Genomic DNA, 24206 nt, shown 5'->3' with positions numbered 1-24206 from the left:
AAGGTGGATTTTGTGCTTGAAAAATCGCCTTTAGTGGATTACGTTCATGTGGAAAGATTTGTTGAGTTTAACCCTACAAAAATTTGAGGTCGAATTTTTTCTAAGAAGGGGAGAATGAAACTAGTTGAGTGTGGTATTGGTAATACAAGCAAGCTAATCTTCTTGGTAAGCTTGTTTAACATATGGGTTTGGTTCATTATGCAAGTGAGGACAAAAGCATTCTTCCTTACATGTGTGATGATCATGGGGAACATGGTTTCTAACTTAATTGAAACAAGTACGTGGCATTAACAGTAGATATGAAGTCATGAGTTACTAAGGAAACAAGATTTGTCAAGAGCTGTGGAGTATACGGAGGTTTATGAGTAGAATTTGTGTTGGTTTTTCATAGTACCCAACATCATGATGTGATCAGTTCAATGAGCATTTGGTCTGTACAAATGAGTATTTGTAAAGCATTACAGTAGCAGCCAGTTAGAAGATCACTTGCAGCAGCTGTGTATACAATTTTTGAAGATCAGAATGTGCAGCTCTGAACGGTGTAACACAACAGCTCAATGTACACCAACAACAATGGCTCAGCAAGCAGTGTTCCATGCAAGATCATAATGCGCAGTACAGTTGGATTGAGGGCAAAAAGTTACAAGTGGTTCAGAGCGTGTAAATCATTGTGCACGTGAAACAACAGGTTCATTAAGACAGCAGTAGCAGGTGCATCAGGTGCAGCATAGGAAGTTCTTCTGAAAGCAAGCATGCATGGGAATACAAGAATTGAGGACAATTCTTTTCTAAGAAGGGGAGTTTGCACCATATTTGACATGGTGCAGGTTTCTAAGAATGCATGAATGGGAACAGCTCATGGTTTTAGAAGGAACAGCATGGAAATGGGAACAACTCATGGTTTCAGAACAGTTCAGCAGCAAACTCGCGACCAGGCCACCTTGCAGATGTGCCTGAGCCTTTACCATGGAGATCTGGGCCTAATAAATCATGGGGACGTCATCTCTATACATAGGCCTAGCCATAAAGGTCCAAGAACCATGAAGGTAGTGCACAAAATCGCCTAGAACACAAGCATAAGGGAACCCGCTCGCTGATCCTAATCAGAACAGTACAGCAGAAACTTGCGACCAGGCCACCTTGCACGACACGTGGAGACCAAACCTGTGCATCTAGGACCTGAGCTACGGTAGAAATGGAATCTTCATACAAGGATATTTCCATCAAGAGTCTAAGTGTCCATTTCCAAGCATGGAAAGTCATTCAAAAAGTGAGCCCAAGGTCACCCAGTCACCAGTTTTAATCTGAAGGCATTGTAGAGTATTTTTGTTGTTTGTTATGTTTTTAAGTGTGCACATGTTTTGCACGTGGTTGTTTTTAGCCGTTGGAGTATAGAACTCTATAAATAGGACTTTAGGCCTCGTGTAAATGCATCCAATATTGATTAATTCAGTTTCATTCATTCAAAACTCAAGTGCATTGCTGAAATTCATTCCTTTCCTTTCCTTGTGTCTTTGTGTGTGTTTCATTCAATCAATCGGAACAAAGAGAGCGTGGAACGCTCCTGAACAATAGATTGTGGAACAATCATTGTGTAACCTTTCTGCCTAGTGAGTGAAACTCAAGGGGAAGGGCGTGGGAACATCCTAAAGGTGAGTGAAGCCGGAGAAGGGAGACCCACAGGTTGGCCTGAGAACCAAGAATTGGATTCTTGGGTGTATTTTGGTGATCGTGAGTGTTAGGAAGAGTCAAGCAATCTGTTCTCAAGTAAAGGGACTGATTGTATGCAAGGTTGTGAATCCGAAGGACACAAACTTGGTGCACATTGATCATTGATCCTTGTTCATTCTTCATCGTTCATTCTTCAATGATCATTGATTCCTGTTCATTCTTCATCGTTCATTCTTCATTGATCATTGATCTTTGTTCATTCTTCATCGTTCATTCTTTAATGATCATGGATACTTGTTCATTCTTCATCGTTCATTCTTTATTGATCTTAAATCCTTGTTTATTCTTCATTGATCATTGATCCTTGTTCATTCTTCATCGTTAATTTTTCATGATCATTGATGCTTGTTCATTTTTCATCGTTTATTCTTCAATGATTATTGATCCTTGTTCATCCTTCATCACTAATTCTTCATTGACCATTGATCCTTGTTCATTCTTCATTGATCATTGATCCTTGTTCATTCTTCATCCTCCATTGATCATTGATCCTTGTTCATATTTCATCGTTTATTCTTCAATGATCATTGATCCTCTTTCATTCTTCATTGTTCATTCTTTATTAATTATTATTCCTTGTTCATTCTTCATTGATCATTGGTCCTTGTTCATTCTTCATCGTTCATTCTTCATTTATCATTGATACTTGTTCCTTCTTCATCGTTCATTCTTCATTGACCATTGATCCTTGTTCATTCTACAATGATCATTGATCGTTGTTCATTCTTCATTGTTCATTCTTCATTGATCATTGATCCTTGTTCATTCTTCATCGTTCAATCGTCAATGACCATTTCATTCTTCATCGATCATTGGTCCTTGTTTATTCTTCATTGTTAATTCTTTAATGAACATTTATCCTTGTTCATTTTTCATAGTTCATTCATCATTGATCATTGATCCTTGTTCATTCTTCATCGTTCATTCTTCATTTACCATTGATCCTTTTTCATTCTTCAATGATCAATTATCCTTTTTCATTTTTCATTGATCATTGATCCTTGTTCATTCTTTATCGTTCATTCTTCATTGATCATTGATTCCTGTTCATTCTTCATCCTTCATTCTTCATTGATCATTGATCCTTTTTCATTCTTCATTATTCATTCTTCAAAGATCATTGATCCTTGTTCATTCTTCATCGTTCATTTTTCATTCATCATTGATCATCGATCCTTGTTCATTCTTCATCGCAAATTCTTAATTGACCATTGATCCTTGTTCATTCTTCATTGATCATTGATCCTTGTTCATTCTCCATCGTTCATTCTTCATTGATCATTGATCCTTGTTCATTCTTCATCGTTCATTCTTCAATGATCATTGATCCTTGTTCAATCTTCATCTTTCATTCTTCATTGATCATTGATCCTTGTTCATTCTTCGTCGTTTATTCTTCATTGACCATTGATCCTTGTTCATTCTTCATTGATCACTGATCCTTGTTCATTCTTTAATGATCAATGATCCTTGTTCATTCTTTAATGATCAATGATCCTTGTTCATTCTTGATTGATCAATGATCCTTGATCATTTTTCATCGTTCATTCTTCATTGACCATTGATCCTTGTTTATTCTTCCATTATCAATTATCGTTGTTCATTCTTCAATGATTATTGATCCTTGTTCATTATTCATCGTTGATTCTTCATTGATTATTATTTCCTATTCATTCTTCATCGTTCCCTTTTCATTTATCATTGACCTATGTTCATTCTTTATCGTTCATTCTTCATTGATCATTGATCCTTGTTCATTCTTCATCGTTCCGTATTCATTGATCATTGATCGTTTGTTCATCCTTCAAAGATCATTGATCCTTTTTCATTCTTCGTCGTTCATTCTTCATTGATCAATTATTCCTCTTCATTCTTCATCGTTCATTCTTCATTGATCATTGATTCCTTTTCATTCTTCATCGTTCATTCTTCTTTGATCATTGATCTTTGTTCAATCTTCATCGTTCATTCTTCATTCATCATTGATTCCGGTTCATTCTCTATCGTTCATTCTTCATTTATCATTGATCCCTGTTCATTCTTCATTGTTCAATCTTCAATGATCATTGAGCCTTGTTCATTCTTAATCATTAATTATTCATTGACCATTGATCCTTGTTCATTCTTCATTGTTAATTCTTTGATGATCATTGATCTTTGTTCATTTTTCATCGTTCATTCATCATTGATCATTGATCCTTGTTCATTCTTCATCGTTCATTCTTCATTGATCATTGATCTTTGTTCATTCTTTATCATTCATTCTTCAATGATCATGGATCCTTGTTCATTCTTCATCGCTAATCCTTGTACATTCTTCATCGTTCATCCATCATTGATCATTGATCCTAGTTCATACTTCATTGTTTATTCTTCAATGATCATTCATCCTTGTTCATTTTTCATCGTTCATTCTTTATTGATCCTTATTCCTTGTTCATTCTTCATTGATCATTGATTCTTGTTCATTCTTCATCGTTAATTCTTCATGTATCATTCATTCTTCATTGTTCATTGTTCATTGATCATTGATCCTTGTTCATTATTCATCCTTCATTCTTTATTGATCTTTTATCCTTGTTCATTCTTCATTGATCATTGATCCTTGTTCATTCTTCATCGTTCATTCTTCAATGATCATTGATCCTTGTTCATTCTTCATCCTTCATTCTTTATTGATCATTAATCCTTGTTCATTCTTCATTGTTCATTCTTCAATGATCATTGATCCTTGTTCATTCTTCATCGTTAATTCTTCATTGACCATTGATCCTTGTTGATTCTTCATTGCTCATTGATCCTTGTTCATTCTTCATCGTTTATCCATCATTGATGATTGATCCTTGTTCATTCTTCATCGTTCATTCTTCAATGAATATTGATCCTTGTTCATTTTTCATCGTTCATTCTTTATTGATCATTAATCCTTGTTCATTCTTCATTGATTATTGATCCTTGTTCATTCTTCATCGTTCATTCTTCATTCATCATTGATCATCGATCCTTGTTCATTCTTCATCGCAAATTCTTAATTGACCATTGATCCTTGTTCATTCTTCATTGATCATTGATTCTTGTTCATTCTCCATCGTTCATTCTTCATTGATCATTGATCCTTGTTCATTCTTCATCGTTCATTCTTCAATGATCATTGATCCTTGTTCATTCTTCATCTTTCATTCTTCATTCTTCATTGATCATTGATCCTTGTTCATTCTTCGTCGTTTATTCTTCATTGACCTTTGATCCTTGTTCATTCTTCATTGATCACTGATCCTTGTTCATTCTTTAATGATCAATGATCCTTGTTCATTCTTTAATGATCAATGATCCTTGTTCATTCTTTAATGATCAATGATCCTTGTTCATTCTTGATTGATCAATGATCCTTGATCATTTTTCATCGTTCATTCTTCATTGACCATTGATCCTTGTTTATTCTTCAATTATCAATTATCCTTGTTCATTGTTCAATGATTATTGATCCTTGTTCATTATTCATCGTTGATTCTTCATTGATTATTATTTCCTATTCATTCTTCATCGTTCACTTTTCATTTATCATTGATCTATGTTCATTCTTTATCGTTTATTCTTCATTGATCATTGATCCTTGTTCATTCTTCATCGTTCCGTATTCATTGATCATTGATCGTTTGTTCATCCTTCATAGCTCATTGATCCTTTTTCATTCTTCATCGTTCATTCTTCATTGATCAATTATTCCTCTTCATTCTTCATCGTTCATTCTTCATTGATGATTGATCCTTGTTCATTCTTCAACGTTCATTCTTCATTGATCATTGATTCCTTTTCATTCTTCATCTTTCATTCTTCATTGATCATTGATCTTTTTTCAATCTTCATCGTTCATTCTTTATTGATCATTAATGCTTGTTCATTCTTGATTGGTCATTGATCCTTGTTCATTCTTCATCGTTCATTCTTCATTGATCATTTTTTCCTATTCATTCTTCATCGTTCATTCTTCATTTATCATTGATCTATGTTCATTGTTTATCATTTATTCTTCATTGATCATTGATCCTTATTCATTCTTCATCGTTTCTTCTTCATTTATCATTGATCCTTGTTCATTCTTCATCGTTCCTTCTTCATTGATCATTGATCGTTTGTTCATTCTTCAAAGATCATTGATCCTTGTTCATTCTTCATCGTTCATTCTTCATTGATCATTGATCCTTGTTCATTCTTCATTGATCATTGATCCTTGTTCATTCTTCATCGTTCATCCATCATTGATCATTGATCCTTGTTCATACTTCATCGTTCATTCTTCAATGATCATTAATCCTTGTTGATTCTTCATCGTTCATTCTTTATTGATCATTATTCCTTGTTCATTCTTCATTGATCATTGATCCTTGTCCATTTTTCTTAGTTCATCATTGATCATTGATCCTTGTTCAATCTTCATCGTTCATTCTTCATTGACCATTGATCGTTGTTCGTTCTGCAATGATCAATTATCCTTGTTCATTTTTCATTGATCATTGATCCTTGTTCATTCTTCATTGATCATTTATTCCTGTTCATTTTTCATCGTTCATTCTTCATTGATCATTGATCCTTTTGCATTCTTCATCATTCATTCTTCAAAGATCATTGATCCTTGTTCATTCTTCATCGTTTATTCTTCATTCTTCATTGATCATTGATCCTTGATCATTCTTCATCGCTAATTCTTCATTAACCATTGATCCTTGTTCATTCTTCACTGATCATTGATCCTTGTTCATTCTTCATCGTTCATTCTTTATTGATCATTGATCCTTATTCATTCTTCGTCGTATATTCTTCATTGACCATTGATCCTTGTTCATTCTTTAATGATCAATGATCCTTGTTCATTCTTGATTGATCATTGATCCTTGTTCATTCTTCATCGTTCATTCTTTATTGACCATTGATCCTTGTTTATTCTTCAATGATCAATAATCCTTGTTCATTCTTCACTGATCATTGATCCTTGTTTATTCTTCATCGTTCATTCTTCATTTATCATTGATCTATGATCATTCTTTATCGTTCATTCTTCATTGATCGTTGATTTTTGTTCATTCTTCATCGTTCATTCTTCATTGATCATTGATTCCTGTTCATTATCTATCGTTCATTCTTCATTGATCATTGATCCCTGTTCATTCTTCATTGTTCAATCTTCAATGATCATTGAGCCTTGTTCATTCTTAATCATTAATTATTCATTGACCATTGATCCTTGTTCATTCTTCATTGTTACTTCTTTGATGATCATTGATCCTTCTTCATTTTTAATCGTTCATTCATCATTGATCATTGATCCTTGTTCATTCTTCATCGTTTATTCTTCATTGATCATTGATCTTTGTTCATTCTTTATCATTCATTCTTCAATAATCATGGATCCTTGTTCATTCTTCATCGCTAATCCTTGTTCATTCATCATCGATCATTGATCCTTTTACATTCTTCATCGTTCATCCATCATTGATCATTGATCCTCGTTCATACTTCATTGTTTATTCTTCAATGATCATTCATCCTTGTTCATTTTTCATCGTTCATTCTTTATTGATCATTATTCCTTGTTCATTCTTCATTGATCATTGATTCTTGTTCATTCTTCATCGTTAATTCTTCATGTATCATTCATTCTTCATTGTTCATTGTTCATTGATCATTGATTCTTGTTCATTATTCATCCTTCATTCTTTATTGATCTTTTATCCTTGTTCATTCTTCATTGATCATTGATCCTTGTTCATTCTTCATCGTTCATTCTTCAATGATCAATGATCCTTGTTCATTCTTCATCCTTCATTCTATATTGATCATTAATCCTTGTTCATTTTTCATTGTTCATTCTTCAATGATCATTGATCCTTGTTCATTCTTCATCGTTAATTCTTCATTGACCATTGATCCTTGTTGATTCTTCATTGCTCATTGATCCTTGTTCATTCTTCATCGTTTATCCATCATTGATCATTGATCCTTGTTCATTCTTCATCGTTCATTCTTCAATGAATATTGATCCTTGTTCATTTTTCATCGTTCATTCTTTATTGATCATTAATCCTTGTTTATTCTTCATTGATTATTGATCCTTGTTCATTCTTCATCGTTCATTCTTCATTTATCATTGATCCTTGTTCTATCATCATCGTTCATTCTTCATTGACCATTGATCCTTGTTCATTCTATAATGATCATTGATCCTTGTTCATTCTTCATTGTTCATTCTACATTGATCATTGATCCTTCTTCATTCTTCATCGTTCATTCTTTAATGGCCATTTATGCTTTTTAATTCTTCATCTTTCATTCTTCATTGATCATTGATCCTTGTTCATACTTCATTGTTAATTCTTTAATAATCATTGATCCTTGTTCATTTTTCATCGTTCATTCATCATTGATCATTGATCCTTGTTCATTCTTCATCGTTCATTCATCATTGAACATTGATCCATGTTCTTTTTTCAATGATCAATTAACCTTGTTCATTCTTCATTGATCATTGATCGTTGTTCATTCTTCATCGTTCATTCATCATTGATCATTGATTCCTGTTCATTCTTCACCGTTCATTCTTCATTGATCATTGATCGTTGTTCATTCTTCATCATTCATTCTTCAAAGATCATTGATCCTTGTTCATTCTTCATCGTTTATTCTTCATTGATCATTGATCCTTGTTCATTCTTCATCGTTCATTCTTCAATGATCATTGATCCTTTTTCATTCTTCAACGTTCATTCTTCATTGACCATTGATCCTTGTTAATTCTTCATTGACCATTGATCCTTGTTCATTCTACAATAATCAGTGATCCTTGTTCATTCTTCATTTTTCATTCTTTATTGATCATTGATCCTTGTTCATTCTTCACAGACCATTTATCCTTTTTCATTCTTCATCGTTCATTCTTCATGAATCATTAATCCTTGTTCATTTTTCAAAGATCATTGATCCTTTTTCATTCTTCATCGTTCATTCTTCATTGATCATTGATCCTTGTTCATTCTTCATCGTTCATTCTTATTTGATCATTGATCCTTGTTCATTCTTCATCGTTCATTCTTCACTGACCATTGATACTTGTTCTATCTTCATCGTTCATTCTTCATTGATCATTGATTCCTGTTCATTCTTCATTCTTCATCGTTCATTGTTCATTGATCATTGATCCTTGTTCATTCTTCATCGTTCATTCATCATTGATCATTGTTCCTTGTTCGTTCTTCATCGTTCATTCTTCAATGATCATTGATCCTTGTTCATTCTTCATCTTTCATTCTTCATTGATTATTGATCCTTGTTGATTCTTCATTGATCATTGATCCTTTTTCATTCTTCATCTTTCATTCTTCATTGATCATTGATCCTTGTTCATTCTTCGTCGTTCATTCTTCATTGACCATTGATCCTTGTTCATTCTTTAATGATCAATGATCCTTGTTCATTCATTATTGATCATTGATCATTGTTCATTCTTCATCGTTCATTCTTCATTGATCATTGTTTCCTATTCATTCTTTATCTTTAATTATTCATTAATCATTGATCTATGTTCATTCTTCATCGTTCATTTTTCATTGATCATTGATCCTTGTTCATTCTTCATCGTTCCTTCTTCATTGATCATTGATCGTTTGTTCATTCTTCAAAGACCATTGATCCTTGTTCATTCTTCATTGATCATTGATCCTTGTTCATTCTTCATCGTTCATTCTTCACTGATCAAATATTCCTGTTCATTCTTCTTCGTTCATTCTTCATTGACCATTGATCCTTGTTCATTCTTCAATGAGCAATAATCCTTGTTCATTCTTCATTGATCATTGATCGTTGTTTATTCTTCATCATTCATTCATCATTGATCATTGATTTTTGTTCATTCTTCATCGTTCATTTTTCATTTATCATTGATCCTTGTTCATTCTTCGTCGTTCATTCTTCAAAAGTCATTGATCCTTGTTCATTCTTCATGGTTCATTCTTCATTGATCATTGGTCCTTGTTCATTCTTCATCGTTCATTCTTCAATGATCATTGATCCTTGTTCATTGTTCATTGATCATTGGTCCTTGATCATTCTTCTTCGTTCATTCTTCAATGATCATTGATCCTTGTTCATTCTTCATTGATCATTGATCCTTATTCATTCTTCATCATTCATTCTTCATTGATGAGTGATCCTTGTTCATTCTTAATTGATCATTGATACTTATTCATTCTTCATCGTTCATTCTTCAACGATTATTGATCCTTGTTCATTCTTGATTGATCATTGATCCTTGTTCATTCTTCATCTTTCATTCTTCATTGATCATTGTTTCCTATTCATTCTTCATCGTTCATTAATCATCGTTCATTCATCTATGTTCATTCTTCATCGTTCATTCTTCATTGATCATTGACCCTTGTTCATTCTTAAACGTTCATTCTTCATTGACCATTGATCCTTATTCATTCTACAATGATCATTAATCCTTGTTCATTCTTCTTTGTTCATTCTTCGTTGATCATTGATCCTTGTTTATTTTATATCGTTCATTCTTCAATGACCATTGATCCTTGTTCATTCTTCATCGTTCATTCTTCATTGATCATTCTTCATTGATCATTAATCCTTGTTCATTCTTCACTATGAATTCTTCAATTATTATTGATCCTTGTTCATTATTTGTCGTTCATTCTTCATTGACCATTGATTCTTGTTCATTCCTTAAAGATCAATGATCCATGTTCATTCTTGATTGATCATTAATCCTTGTTCATTCTTCATTGATCATTGATCCTTATTCATTCTTCATCATTCATTCTTCATTGATCATTGATCCTTGTTCATTCTTCATTGTTCATTCTTAAATGATCATTGATCCTTGTTCATTCTTCATCGTTAATTCTTCATTGACCATTGATCCTTGTTCATTCTTCATTGATCATTGATCCTTATTCATTCTTCATCATTTATTCTTCATTGATGAGTGATCCTTGTTCATTCTTAATTGATCATTGATACTTTTTCATTCTTCATCGTTCATTCTTCAATGATTATTGATCCTTGTTCATTCTTGATTGATCATTGATCCTTGTTCATTCTTCATCTTTCATTCTTCATTGATCATTGTTTCCTATTCATTCTTCATCGTTCATTAATCATCGTTCATTCATCTATGTTCATTCTTAATCGTTCATTCTTCATTGATCATTGACCCTTGTTCATTCTTCAACGTTCATTCTTCATTGACCATTGATCCTTATTCATTCTACAATGATCATTAATCCTTGTTCATTCTTCTTTGTTCATTCTTCATTGATCATTGATCCTTGTTTATTTTATATCGTTCATTCTTCAATGACCATTGATCCTTGTTCATTCTTCATCGTTCATTCTTCATTGATCATTCTTCATTGATCATTGATCCTTGTTCATTCTTCACTATGAATTCTTCAATTATCATTGATCCTTGTTCATTCTTTGTCGTTCATTCTTCATTGACCATTGATTCTTGTTCATTCTTTAAAGATCAATGATCCATGTTCATTCTTGATTGATCATTGATCCTTGTTCATTCTTTATTGATCATTGATCCTTATTCATTCTACATCATTCATTCTTCATTGATCATTGATCCTTGTTCATTCTTAAATGATCATTGATCCTTGTTCATTCTTCATCGTTAATTCTTCATTGACCATTGATCCTTGTATATTCTTCCATGATCAATTATCCTTATTCATTCTTGATTGATCATTGATCGTTATTCATTCTTCATCGTTCATTCTACAATGATCATTGATCCTTCTTCATTCTTCATTGTTCATTCTATATCGTTCATTCTTCAATGACCATTGATCCTTGTTCATTCTTCATCGTTCATTCTTCATTGATCATTGATCCTTGTTCATTCTTCATCGTTAATTCTTCATTGACCATTGATCCTTGTTGATTCTTCATTGATCATTGATCCTTGTTCATTCTTCATCGTTTATCCATCATTGATCATTGATCCTTGTTCATTCTTCATCGTTCATTCTTCAATGAATATTGATCCTTGTTCATTTTTCATCGTTCATTCTTTATTGATCATTAATCCTTGTTCATTCTTCATTGATTATTGATCCTTGTTCATTCTTCATCGTTCATTCTTCATTTATCATTGATCCTTATTCCTTCATCATCGTTCATTATTCATTGACCATTGATCCTTGTTCATTCTACAATGATCATTGATCCTTGTTCATTCTTCATTGTTCATTCTACATTGATCATTGATCCTTGTTCATACTTCATCGTTCATTCTTCAATGGCCATTTATGCTTTTTAATTCTTCATCGTTCATTCTTCATTGATCATTGATCCTTGTTAATGCTTCATTGTTAATTCTTTAATGATCATTGATCCTTGTTCATTTTTCATCGTTCATTCATCATTGATCATTGATCCTTGTTCACTCTTCATGGTTCATTCTTTATTGACCATTGATCCATGTTCATTCTTCAATGATCAATTATCCTTGTTCATTCTTCATTGATCATTGATCGTTGTTCATTCTTCATCGTTCATTCATCATTGATCATTGATTCCTGTTCATTCTTCATCGTTCATTCTTCATTGATCATTGATCCTTGTTCATTCTTCATCATTCATTCTTCAAAGATCATTGATCCTAGTTCATTCTTCATCGTTCATTCTTCATTGGTCATTGATCCTTGTTCATTCTTCATCGTTCATTCTTCAATGATCATTGATTCTTTTTCATTCTTCATCGTTCATTCTTCATTGACCATTGATCCTTGTTAATTCTTCATTGACCATTTATCCTTGTTCATTCTACAATAATCATTGATCCTTGTTCATTCTTCATTTTTCATTCTTCATTGATCATTGATTCTTGTTCATTCTTCTTCGTTCATTCTTCAATGACCATTAATCCTTGTTCATTTTTAAAAGATCATTGATCCTTGTTCATTCTTCATCGTTCATTCTTCATTGATCATTGATCCTTGTTCATTCTTCATCGTTAATTCTTATTTGATCATTGATCCTTGTTCATTCTTCATCGTTCATTCTTCACTGACCATTGATACTTGTTCTATCTTCATCGTTCATTCTTCATTGATCATTGATTCCTGTTCATTCTTCATCGTTCATTCTTCATTGATCATTGATCCTTGTTCATTCTTCATCGTTCATTCATCATTGATCATTGATCCGTGTTCGTTCTTCATCGTTCATTCTTCAATGATCATTGATCCTTAGTCATTCTTCATCTTTCATTCTTCATTGATCATTGATCCTTGTTCATTCTTTGTCGTTCATTCTTTATTGACCATTGATCCTTGTTCATTCTTTAATGATCAATGATCCTTGTTCATTCATTATTGATCATTGATCCTTGTTCATTCTTCATCGTTCATTCTTCTTTGATCATTGTTTCCTATTCATTCTTTATCTTTCATTATTCATTAATCATTTATCTATGTTCATTTTTCATCGTTCATTTTTCATTGATCATTGATCCTTGTTCATTCTTCATCGTTCCTTCTTCATTGATCATTGATCGTTTGTTCATCCTTCAAAGACCATTGATCCTTGTTCATTCTTCATTGATCATTGATCCTTGTTCATTCTTCATCGTTCATTCTTCATTGATCATATATTCCTGTTCATTCTTCTTCGTTCATTCTTCATTGACCATTGATCCTTGTTCATTCTTCAATGAGCAATAATCCTTGTTCATTCTTCATTGATCATTGATCTTTGTTTATTCTTCATCATTCATTCATCATTGATCATTGATTCCTGTTCATTCTTCATCGTTCATTCTTCATTGATCATTCTTCATTGATCATTGATCCTTGTTCATTCTTCACTATGAATTCTTCAATTATCATTGATCCTTGTTCATTCTTTGTCGTTCATTCTTCATTGACCATTGATTCTTGTTCATTCTTTAAAGATCAAAGATCCATGTTCATTCTTGATTAATCATTGATCCTTGTTCATTCTTCATTGATCATTGATCCTTATTCATTCTACATCATTCATTCTTCTTTGATCATTGATCCTTGTTCATTCTTCATTGTTCATTATTAAATGATCATTGATCCTTGTTCATTCTTCATCGTTAATTCTTCATTGACCATTGATCCTTGTATATTCTTCAATGATCAATTATCCTTATTCATTCTTGATTGATCATTGATAGTTATTCATTCTTCATCGTTCATTCTACAATTATCATTGATCCTTGTTCATTCTTCATTGTTCATTCTATATCGTTCATTCTTCAATGACCATTGATCCTTGTTCATTCTTCATCGTTCATTCTTCATTGATCATTGATCCTTGTTCATTCTTCATCGTTAATTCTTCATTGACCATTGATCCTTGTTGATTCTTCATTGATCATTGATCCTAATTCATTCTTCATCGTTTATCCATCATTGATCATTGATCCTTGATCATTAATCCTTGTTCATTCTTCATTGATTATTGATCCTTGTTCATTCTTCATCGTTCATTCTTCATTTATCATTGATCCTTATTCCTTCATCATCGTTCATTCTTCATTGACCATTGATCCTTGTTCATTCTACAATGATCATTGATCCTTGTTCATTCTTCATTGTTCATTCTACATTGATCATTGATCCTTGTTCATTCTTCATCGTTCATTCTTCAATGGCCATTTATGCTTTTTAATTCTTCATCGTTCATTCTTCATTGATCATTGATCCTTGTTAATGTTTCATTGTTAATTCTTTAATGATCATTGATGCTTGTTCATTTTTCATCGTTCATTCATCATTGATCATTGATCCTAGTTCATTCTTCATCGTTCATTCTTCATTGGTCATTGATCCTTGTTCATTCTTCATCGTTCATTCTTCAATGATCATTGATTCTTTTTCATTCTTCATCGTTCATTCTTCATTGACCATTGATCCTTGTTAATTCTTCATTGACCATTGATCCTTGTTCATTCTACAATAATCATTGATGCTTGTTCATTCTTCATTTTTCATTCTTCATTGATCATTGATCCTTGTTCATTCTTCTTCGTTCATTCTTCAATGACCATTTATCCTTTTTCATTCTTCATCATTCATTCTTCATGGATCATTAATCCTTGTTCATTTTTCAAAGATCATTGATCCTTGTTCATTCTTCATCGTTCATTCTTCATTGATCATTGATCCTTGTTCATTCTTCATCGTTAATTCTTATTTGATCATTGATCCTTGTTCATTTTTCATCGTTTATTCTTCACTGACCATTGATACTTGTTCTATCTTCATCGTTCATTCTTCATTGATCATTGATTCCTGTTCATTCTTCATCGTTCATTCTTCATTGATCATTGATCCTTGTTCATTCTTCATCGTTCATTCATCATTGATCATTGATCCGTGTTCGTTCTTCATCGTTCATTCTTCAATGATCATTGATCCTTGTTCATTCTTCATCTTTCATTCTTCATTGATCATTGATCCTTGTTCATTCTTTGTCGTTTATTCTTCATTGACCATTGATCCTTGTTCATTCTTCATTGATCACTGATCCTTGTTCATTCTTTAATGATCAATGATCCTTGTTCATTCTTTAATGATCAATGATCCTTGTTCATTCTTGATTGATCAATGATCCTTGATCATTTTTCATCGTTCATTCTTCATTGACCATTGATCCTTGTTTATTCTTCAATTATCAATTATCCTTGTTCATTCTTCAATGATTATTGATCCTTGTTCATTATTCATCGTTGATTCTTCATTGATTATTATTTCCTATTCATTCTTCATCGTTCACTTTTTATTTATCATTGATCTATGTTCATTCTTTATCGTTTATTCTTCATTGATCATTGATCCTTGTTCATTCTTCATCGTTCCGTATTCATTGATCATTGATCGTTTGTTCATCCTTCAAAGATCATTGATCCTTTTTCATTCTTCATCGTTCATTCTTCATTGATCAATTATTCCTCTTCATTCTTCATCGTTCATTCTTCATTGATGATTGATCCTTGTTCATTCTTCAACGTTCATTCTTCATTGATCATTGATTCCTTTTCATTCTTCATCGTTCATTCTTCATTGATCATTGATCTTTGTTCAATCTTCATCGTTCATTCTTTATTGATCCTTAATCCTTGTTCATTCTTGATTGGTCATTGATCCTTGTTCATTCTTCATCGTTCATTCTTCATTGATCATTTTTTCCTATTCATTCTTCATCGTTCATTCTTCATTTATCATTGATCTATGTTCATTGTTTATCATTCATTCTTCATTGATCATTGATCCTTGTTAATTCTTCATCGTTTCTTCTTCATTTATCATTGATCCTTGTTCATTCTTCATCGTTCCTTCTTCATTGATCATTGATCGTTTGTTCATTCTTCAAAGATCATTGATCCTTGTTCATTCTTCATCGTTCATTCTTCATTGATCATTGATCCTTGTTCATTTTTCATTGATCATTGATCCTTGTTCATTCTTCATCGTTCATCCATCATTGATCATTGATCCTTGTTCATACTTCATCGTTCATTCTTCAATGATCATTGATCCTTGTTGATTCTTCATCGTTCATTCTTTATTGATCATTATTCCTTGTTCATTCTTCATTGATCATTGATCCTTGTCCATTTTTCATAGTTCATTCATCATTGATCATTGATCCTTGTTCATTCTTCATCGTTCATTCTTCATTGACCATTGATCGTTGTTCGTTCTTCAATGATCAATTATCCTTGTTCATTTTTCATTGATCATTGATCCTTGTTCATTTTTCATCGTTCATTCTTCATTGATCATTGATCCTTGTTCATTCTTTATCGTTTATTCTTCATTCTTCATTGATCATTGATCCTTGATCATTCTTAGTCGCTAATTCTTCATTAACCATTGATCCTTGTTCATTCTTCATTGATCATTGATCCTTGCTCATTCTTCATCGTTCATTCTTTATTGATCATTGATCCTTGTACATTCTTCATCGTTCATTCTGCAATGATCATTGATCCTTGTTCATTCTTCATCTTTCATTCTTCATTGATCATTGATCCTTATTCATTCTTCGTCGTTCATTCTTCATTGACCATTGATCCTTGTTCATTCTTAAATGATCAATGATCCTTGTTCATTCTTGATTGATCATTGATCCTTGTTCATTCTTCATCGTTCATTCTTCATTGACCATTGATCCTTGTTTATTCTTCAATGATCAATAATCCTTGTTCATTCTTCACTGATCATTGATCCTTGTTTATTCTTCATCGTTCATTCTTCATTTATCATTGATCTATGATCATTCTTTATCGTTCATTCTTCATTGATCGTTGATTTTTGTTCATTCTTTATCGTTCATTCTTCATTGATCATTGATTCCTGTTCATTATCTATCGTTCATTCTTCATTGATCATTGATCCCTGTTCATTCTTCATTGTTCAATCTTCAATGATCATTGAGCCTTGTTCATTCTTAATCATTAATTATTCATTGACCATTGATCCTTGTTCATTCTTCATTGTTAATTCTTTGATGATCATTGATCCTTGTTCATTTTTAATCGTTCATTCATCATTGATCATTGATCCTTGTTCATTCTTCATCGTTCATTCTTCATTGATCATTGATCTTTGTTCATTCTTTATCATTCATTCTTCAATAATCATGGATCCTTGTTCATTCTTCATCGCTAATCCTTGTTCATTCATCATCGATCATTGATCCTTTTACATTCTTCATCGTTCATCCATCATTGATCATTGATCCTCGTTCATACTTCATTGTTTATTCTTCAATGATCATTCATCCTTGTTCATTTTTCATCGTTCATTCTTTATTGATCATTATTCCTTGTTCATTCTTCATTGATCATTGATTCTTGTTCATTCTTCATCGTTAATTCTTCATGTATCATTCATTCTTCATTGTTCATTGTTCATTGATCATTGATCCTTGTTCATTATTCGTCCTTCATTCTTTATTGATCTTTTATCCTTGTTCATTCTTCATTGATCATTGATCCTTGTTCATTCTTCATCGTTCATTCTTCAATGATCATTGATCCTTGTTCATTCTTCATCCTTCATTCTATATTGATCATTAATCCTTGTTCATTTTTCATTGTTCATTCTTCAATGATCATTGATCCTTGTTCATTCTTCATCGTTAATTCTTCATTGACCATTGATCCTTGTTGATTCTTCATTGCTCATTGATCCTTGTTCATTCTTCATCGTTTATCCATCATTGATCATTGATCCTTGTTCATTCTTCATCGTTCATTCTTCAATGAATATTGATCCCTGTTCATTTTTCATCGTTCATTCTTTATTGATCATTAATCCTTGTTCATTCTTGATGCAAATGCATCAGGGAACAGTGACCATGACAATAGGGAACAGGAACAAGACAGTGTTCCCAACTTGCCTTCTACGCATAAAGGTCAAAGGATAAGCAATGATACTTCCCACACATCAAACATGGACCTAAGAATACGAAGAGAAACTGGGGAGGATCATTACACAACAGAAGACAGCACTATGGGAACAAGAGAGCCAATGGATAGCAGGAACAGTGTAACAGAACATTCTGACAAGCAGCAGACCTTGTGGACCCTCCTGAGCACAAACCAGAGACACCTGGACATTGAGAGAGACTGCAATGTCATCTCACTACATGGGCCTAGCCACACAGGGCCTAGGGTCTTACTAACAAACCACCAGGAAGCCTATAATACACGTTGAAGGAAGGCTGGCCAGCAGATCATGAAAATCAGAGAAATTTGGCTAAGTGTTGGCCCTTTTGTTTACATTTCTGTTTTGTTAGTTAATCCACGTGTATTTTAGCTTAGCATTTGTAACGGCTAGTTTTTAGTTTCCAAACTCTATATATACGTAGGCCCTCATGTAATAAGGAGTTCATGTTTTCAGTTTTTGATCAATCAATAACAAGAGGTATTTTCAGAAGTTTTATGTTTTGAAGTTTTTTTCAAAACTTCCTCAAGTTGCGATTCAACTTGGCCGGAGAGAATAGCAAGTTACGTAGAAACTTGGATTCTCAAAGGGACCCTACAATCAAGGCTTCAATATCCTTGCATTGTAGTTATCATAGGTTAGTCATACAAATCAGACACGGAGCATAAAGCACCCTCATCAGAAAATCAAGAAGTTCCTTCTTGGCCTGTTTGGAGTGCCTGGGCGTTTGTTTGGGAAGTATTTGGGGTTTCTAAAGGTGCCATTGATTAAGGTTGTTAGTCAACGAGAATCAGTGCATAACAAAGGCCATAACCACCCCTTTGTTTTGCATCAACTTGGTATCAGAGCCCAGTTACGAATTGGGAAAGAGTAGTACAAAGAAGCAGTCTGAGGAAAGAGATTTCATATTGTTCTGGGAATTTTGAAGAAAAGGCGCTGGGCGATTTTTGAAATCGTCATTCAAGATCAATCGTCAGTGATTCTACAACATACAGGGAGTAATCTTTCCTATTTTAATTTCAATTTTCTTTCATTTGAGAACATTGGTGCATACATTCTGACACAAGACACCCACTCATACAATCATTTGGTTTTCTTGCATTACGATTTTCGCATTCATTTTTTGTTGTGTGCATTGCTGGTTAATTAGCTGTCTCTGGTCGAATGGATATGACCATGGAGGAAAGATTGGGAGAAATAGAAGCAAGAATGCATAGGATGATGGAGAATAGTTTGCGTCAGTTTAGAGAAGAGATGACCGGTGTGATTACACAAAACCGAATTGATAGAACACCAAACCCTAATCCTCGACCATACGAAGATAGAACAATCAAATTGGATATACCTGAATTCGATGGAACTTCACATGATCCAGCCAAATACATAGAATGGGAGGAAAGAATGGAACAGTACTTTGAATTTAGGGAAACACCAATGGATCATCAGTATAAGTTGGCTAAGGTAAAATTGATTAAGTCAGCTGCTGTTTGGTTAGAGGGAACACAGAAACAAAGGCTTAGGGAAGGAAGGAGTAGGATCAACACTTGGGGAAAACTCAAGAAGAACATGAGAAGAAAATATATTCCATCTGCCTATAAACAACAACAATATATTCAACTCAATTCCATGAAACAAGGGAGTAGGTCTGTACAAGAGTATGTGAATGAATGGGAAAGAACCTATGTTCTGTGTGACATCAATGAGCCTGAGGACATGAGAGTCAGTAGGTTCATTGCAGGATTGAGAGAGGACATAAGGGACCACTTAAGGATCACACCTGACCTCACGCTGAACACAGCAAGTTTACATGCCATTGATGTTGAGAGATTTGTTAACAGATTAACTGCCACACACAATAAGACCACCAGGGCCTACAACCCTAGGAACACCAGTAGTTTCACCACACCTAGGAAGGAGGCACAGAGCACTGGACCTAAAAACAGTACAACAAAAACAGAGCCCCCCATAAATCCTAAGGATGTGATATGTTTTAAGTGCAATGGAAGAGGACATTACAAGAGGGATTGTCCTAATGCTAGAGCTTTTACCATGAGAGAGTGGATTGACATTAGGCAAAACACCAACCCCAAAAGAATGTTAGTTTCAAAGAATGGACAAGAAGAAGAAATAGACCCACCAAGCCTTAGTGATGGAGATGGTACTTTTTGGGTAGATGAGCAAGAAAAATGGCATACTTATGAAGGGGAGACTGAGGAAGAAGGAGGAGAGGATCTGGAGAAGATACCACCTGAAGAAGAGCATGTTAGCTTAATCATTAGAAGAAGTTTCCAAGCTACCCCCATGGACAAAAAGTCTGACCAAAGAGAGAATATTTTTCAGACCAAATGTAGGGTACAGGGGAAGGTTTGTGATTTAATCATTGATAGCGGGAGTGAATCTAATTGCATCAGTAAGCAGCTGGTAGATGAGTTAAATTTAGAAACCAAGCCTCACCCACATCCTTACTTAATGAAATGGTTAGACAACAAGTCAAGTGGGTCAGTGAGTAGACAGTGTTTAGTGAGCATGACCTTGGGAACATATGTGGATGATATTCTGTGTGATGTGTTAGAGATGGATGCCTGTCATCTGCTGCTGGGCAGACCATGGCAATATGATAAAAAGACCACACACAATGGTTATACCAACACCTATACCCTTAGGCATAATGGAAAGAAAAAAGAGCTGTTACCCCTGCCCCCACACAGAGCTGTTCCTCCTAAGATTACTAAAGTGCATGTCCATTTAATGAACAGAAGGGAGTGTGAAAAGGAAATCCAAGGTCAAGGAGAGATATACCTTCTGGTTACCAAGGAAGTCCATGAGCCTATACCTATACCACATGAATTGAGAAGCTTGTTGGATCAATATAAGGATGTTTTTCCTAATGAGTTACCCCCTGGTTTACCACCTGTGAGAGGCATTGAACACCAGATAGATTTGGTACCAGGAGCTAGTTTACCTAATAAGACTGCCTATAGGTCCAACCCTAAGGAAACTCAAGAACTACAAAGACAAGTGGAAGAATTAATGCAAAGGGGATATGTAAGAGAGAGCTTAAGCCCCTGTGCAGTACCCACTCTGTTAGTGCCAAAGAAGGATGGCACATGGAGAATGTGCATTGACAGCCGTAGTATGAACAACATAACCATTAAGTATAGGTTTCCTATACCAAGAATTGATGATATCTTGGATGAATTGGGTGGTTCACAGTGGTTCAGTAAGGTGGATCTAAGAAGTGGATATCACCAAATTAGGATGAAAGCAGGGGATGAATGGAAAACTGCATTCAAGACCAAGTATGGGCTATATGAATGGCTTGTGATGCCCTTTGGTTTGACTGGTGCCCCTAGCACATTCATGAGGCTTATGAATGAGATATTGAGACCATTTTTGGGAAAGTTTATAGTTGTCTATCTAGATGATATACTCATTTACAGTAGGGAAAAGGAAGAACACATGAGACACCTGCAACAATTATTTGAGGTCTTAAGAAAACAGAGACTGTATGCTAAACTAGAGAAATGTAACTTCCTGTTACCTGAGGTTAGTTTCTTGGGTTACGTCATAGGGAAAACAGGAGTTAGAGTGGACCCTGAAAAGGTTAAAGCTATAAAAGAATGGCCTACACCCACTACTCTAACACAAGTAAGATCATTCCATGGGTTGGCATCCTTTTATAGAAGGTTTATAAAGGATTTTAGCTCTGTTTTGGCCCCTGTGACAGAGTGTACTAAGCAAGGAAAGTTTGAGTGGACACCTGCTGCACAGCAAGCATTTGAAACCCTTAAGGACATGATGTGTAAAGCCCCTATTCTCAAGCTACCTGATTTTACCAAACCCTTTGAGCTAGAATGTGATGCAAGTGGAGTAGGGATTGGAGCAGTGCTAGTTCAGGAGGGTAGACCAGTAGCTTTTTTCAGTGAAAAGCTCAATGACAGTAGGTTAAATTACTCCACTTATGATAAAGAATTTTATGCTATCATAAGAGCTTTTGAACATTGGTCTCACTACCTTAGAATCCAACCTTTTGTGCTTCACACAGATCATGAGTCCTTAAAATACATAAACAGTCAGCACAAATTCAGCAGTAGACATGCAAGATGGGTAGAGTTTATGCAGACCTTTGACTTCTCAGCTAGGTATAAGGTGGGCAAGACCAATATCATTGCAGATGCCTTGAGTAGGAAACACTGCATGATAGGAATATTAGGATCTAAGATTTTGGGGTTTGAATTCATCAAAGACCAGTACCAGACCTGTCCTGATTTTGCAGATATATATAAACTATGTCATGACACACCACAAGGGTTATTTAGCATACACCAGGGATACTTGTTTAAAGGGAACAAGCTATGCATACCTAAGCTACCTCTTAGAACCATTTTAGTAAAAGAAGTGCATGAAGGAAGCATAGCAGGGCATTATGGGATTCAGAAAACCCTTGACATGTTAGCTAAACATTTCTTTTGGCCAAAGATGCTTGGCACAGTGGGTAAACACATATTAAAATGTGAGACTTGCCTTAAGGCTAAAGTCACTTTTCATAAGGGAGAGTACTTACCTTTACCTATAGCTCACAGACCATGGGAACACTTGAGCCTGGATTTCATGATGGCATTGCCTAAGACTAAGAGAGGAAAGGATGCTATCATGGTGGTAGTAGATAGATTCTCTAAAATGGCTCATTTCATAGCATGCACTAAGACTGATGATGCACAATACATAGCCAAACTGTTCTTTGCTGAAATCGTAAGATTGCATGGCATCCCCAGGACTCTTGTCTCTGACAGGGATAGCAAGTTCCTAAGTAACTTTTGGAAATCCTTGTGGAAGATGCTAGGCACTAAGCTTTTGTTTAGTACTGCTTACCATCCGCAAACAGATGGACAAACAGAAGTAACTAATAGAACTTTGGGCACTATACTCAGAACCTTGGTAAGCACAAACATAAGGGAATGGGACCTCAAGTTATGCCATGCTGAATTCGCATACAACAGAGCCCCTAGTCGTGCCACTAAGCATACCCCATTTGAATGTGTGTATGGTACCAACCCTCTACTTCCTATATCACTGATTGATTTACCAATGTGTGACAGCAAACAACTGGAAGCAGAAGAGCTAATCAAGCAAATGGAAGCAGTCCACAAGCAAGTTCATACCAATTTGGAGGAGACTAACAAGAAGTACAAGGTGCAAGCTGACAAGCATTTAAAAGCAAGGCAACAGATTAAGGACGGTGACCAAGTGTGGGTGTATCTCAGGAAGAAAAGGTTTCCACACCTCAGAAGAAATAAGCTACAACCAAGAGCCATAGGGCCATACTCAGTGCTGAGAAAAATTGGGAACAATGCCTTTGAGATCCAGTTACCCACAGAGTATAACATATCCCCTATTTTTAATATAGGAGATCTTACCCTACATCAACCAACTCAAGAATTAGGGACAATTCTTTCCCAAGAAGGAGGGGTTGATGCAAATGCATCAGGGAACAGTGACCATGACAATAGGGAACAGGAACAAGACAGTGTTCCCAACTTGCCTTCTACGCATAAAGGTCAAAGGATAAGCAATGATACTTCCCACACATCAAACATGGACCTAAGAATACGAAGAGAAACTGGGGAGGATCATTACACAACAGAAGACAGCACTATGGGAACAAGAGAGCCAATGGATAGCAGGAACAGTGTAACAGAACATTCTGACAAGCAGCAGACCTTGTGGACCCTCCTGAGCACAAACCAGAGACACCTGGACATTGAGAGAGACTGCAATGTCATCTCACTACATGGGCCTAGCCACACAGGGCCTAGGGTCTTACTAACAAACCACCAGGAAGCCTATAATACACGTTGAAGGAAGGCTGGCCAGCAGATCATGAAAATCAGAGAAATTTGGCTAAGTGTTGGCCCTTTTGTTTACATTTCTGTTTTGTTAGTTAATCCACGTGTATTTTAGCTTAGCATT

At 34.4% G+C, this 24206-nt stretch overlaps 1 protein-coding gene across 1 annotated transcript; it reads left to right on the top strand.

Moving 5' to 3' along the window:
- The first annotated feature begins 18242 nt into the window (after positions 1-18242).
- LOC130805605 (uncharacterized) lies at positions 18243-24095 on the top strand. Its single transcript, XM_057670388.1, has 3 exons — positions 18243-18464; positions 18874-19075; positions 19387-24095. The coding sequence occupies exons 1-3, from the start codon at positions 18243-18245 to the stop codon at positions 24093-24095; spliced, it is 5133 nt and encodes a 1710-aa protein (XP_057526371.1).
- The last annotated feature ends 111 nt before the right edge of the window (positions 24096-24206 follow it).

This window comes from Amaranthus tricolor, chromosome 2 (genome assembly GCF_026212465.1).
Source record: "Amaranthus tricolor cultivar Red isolate AtriRed21 chromosome 2, ASM2621246v1, whole genome shotgun sequence".
NCBI lineage: Eukaryota > Viridiplantae > Streptophyta > Magnoliopsida > Caryophyllales > Amaranthaceae > Amaranthus > Amaranthus tricolor.
Note: the sequence above shows the minus strand (reverse complement) of the source record. Positions and strands in the feature narration are given on the sequence as shown.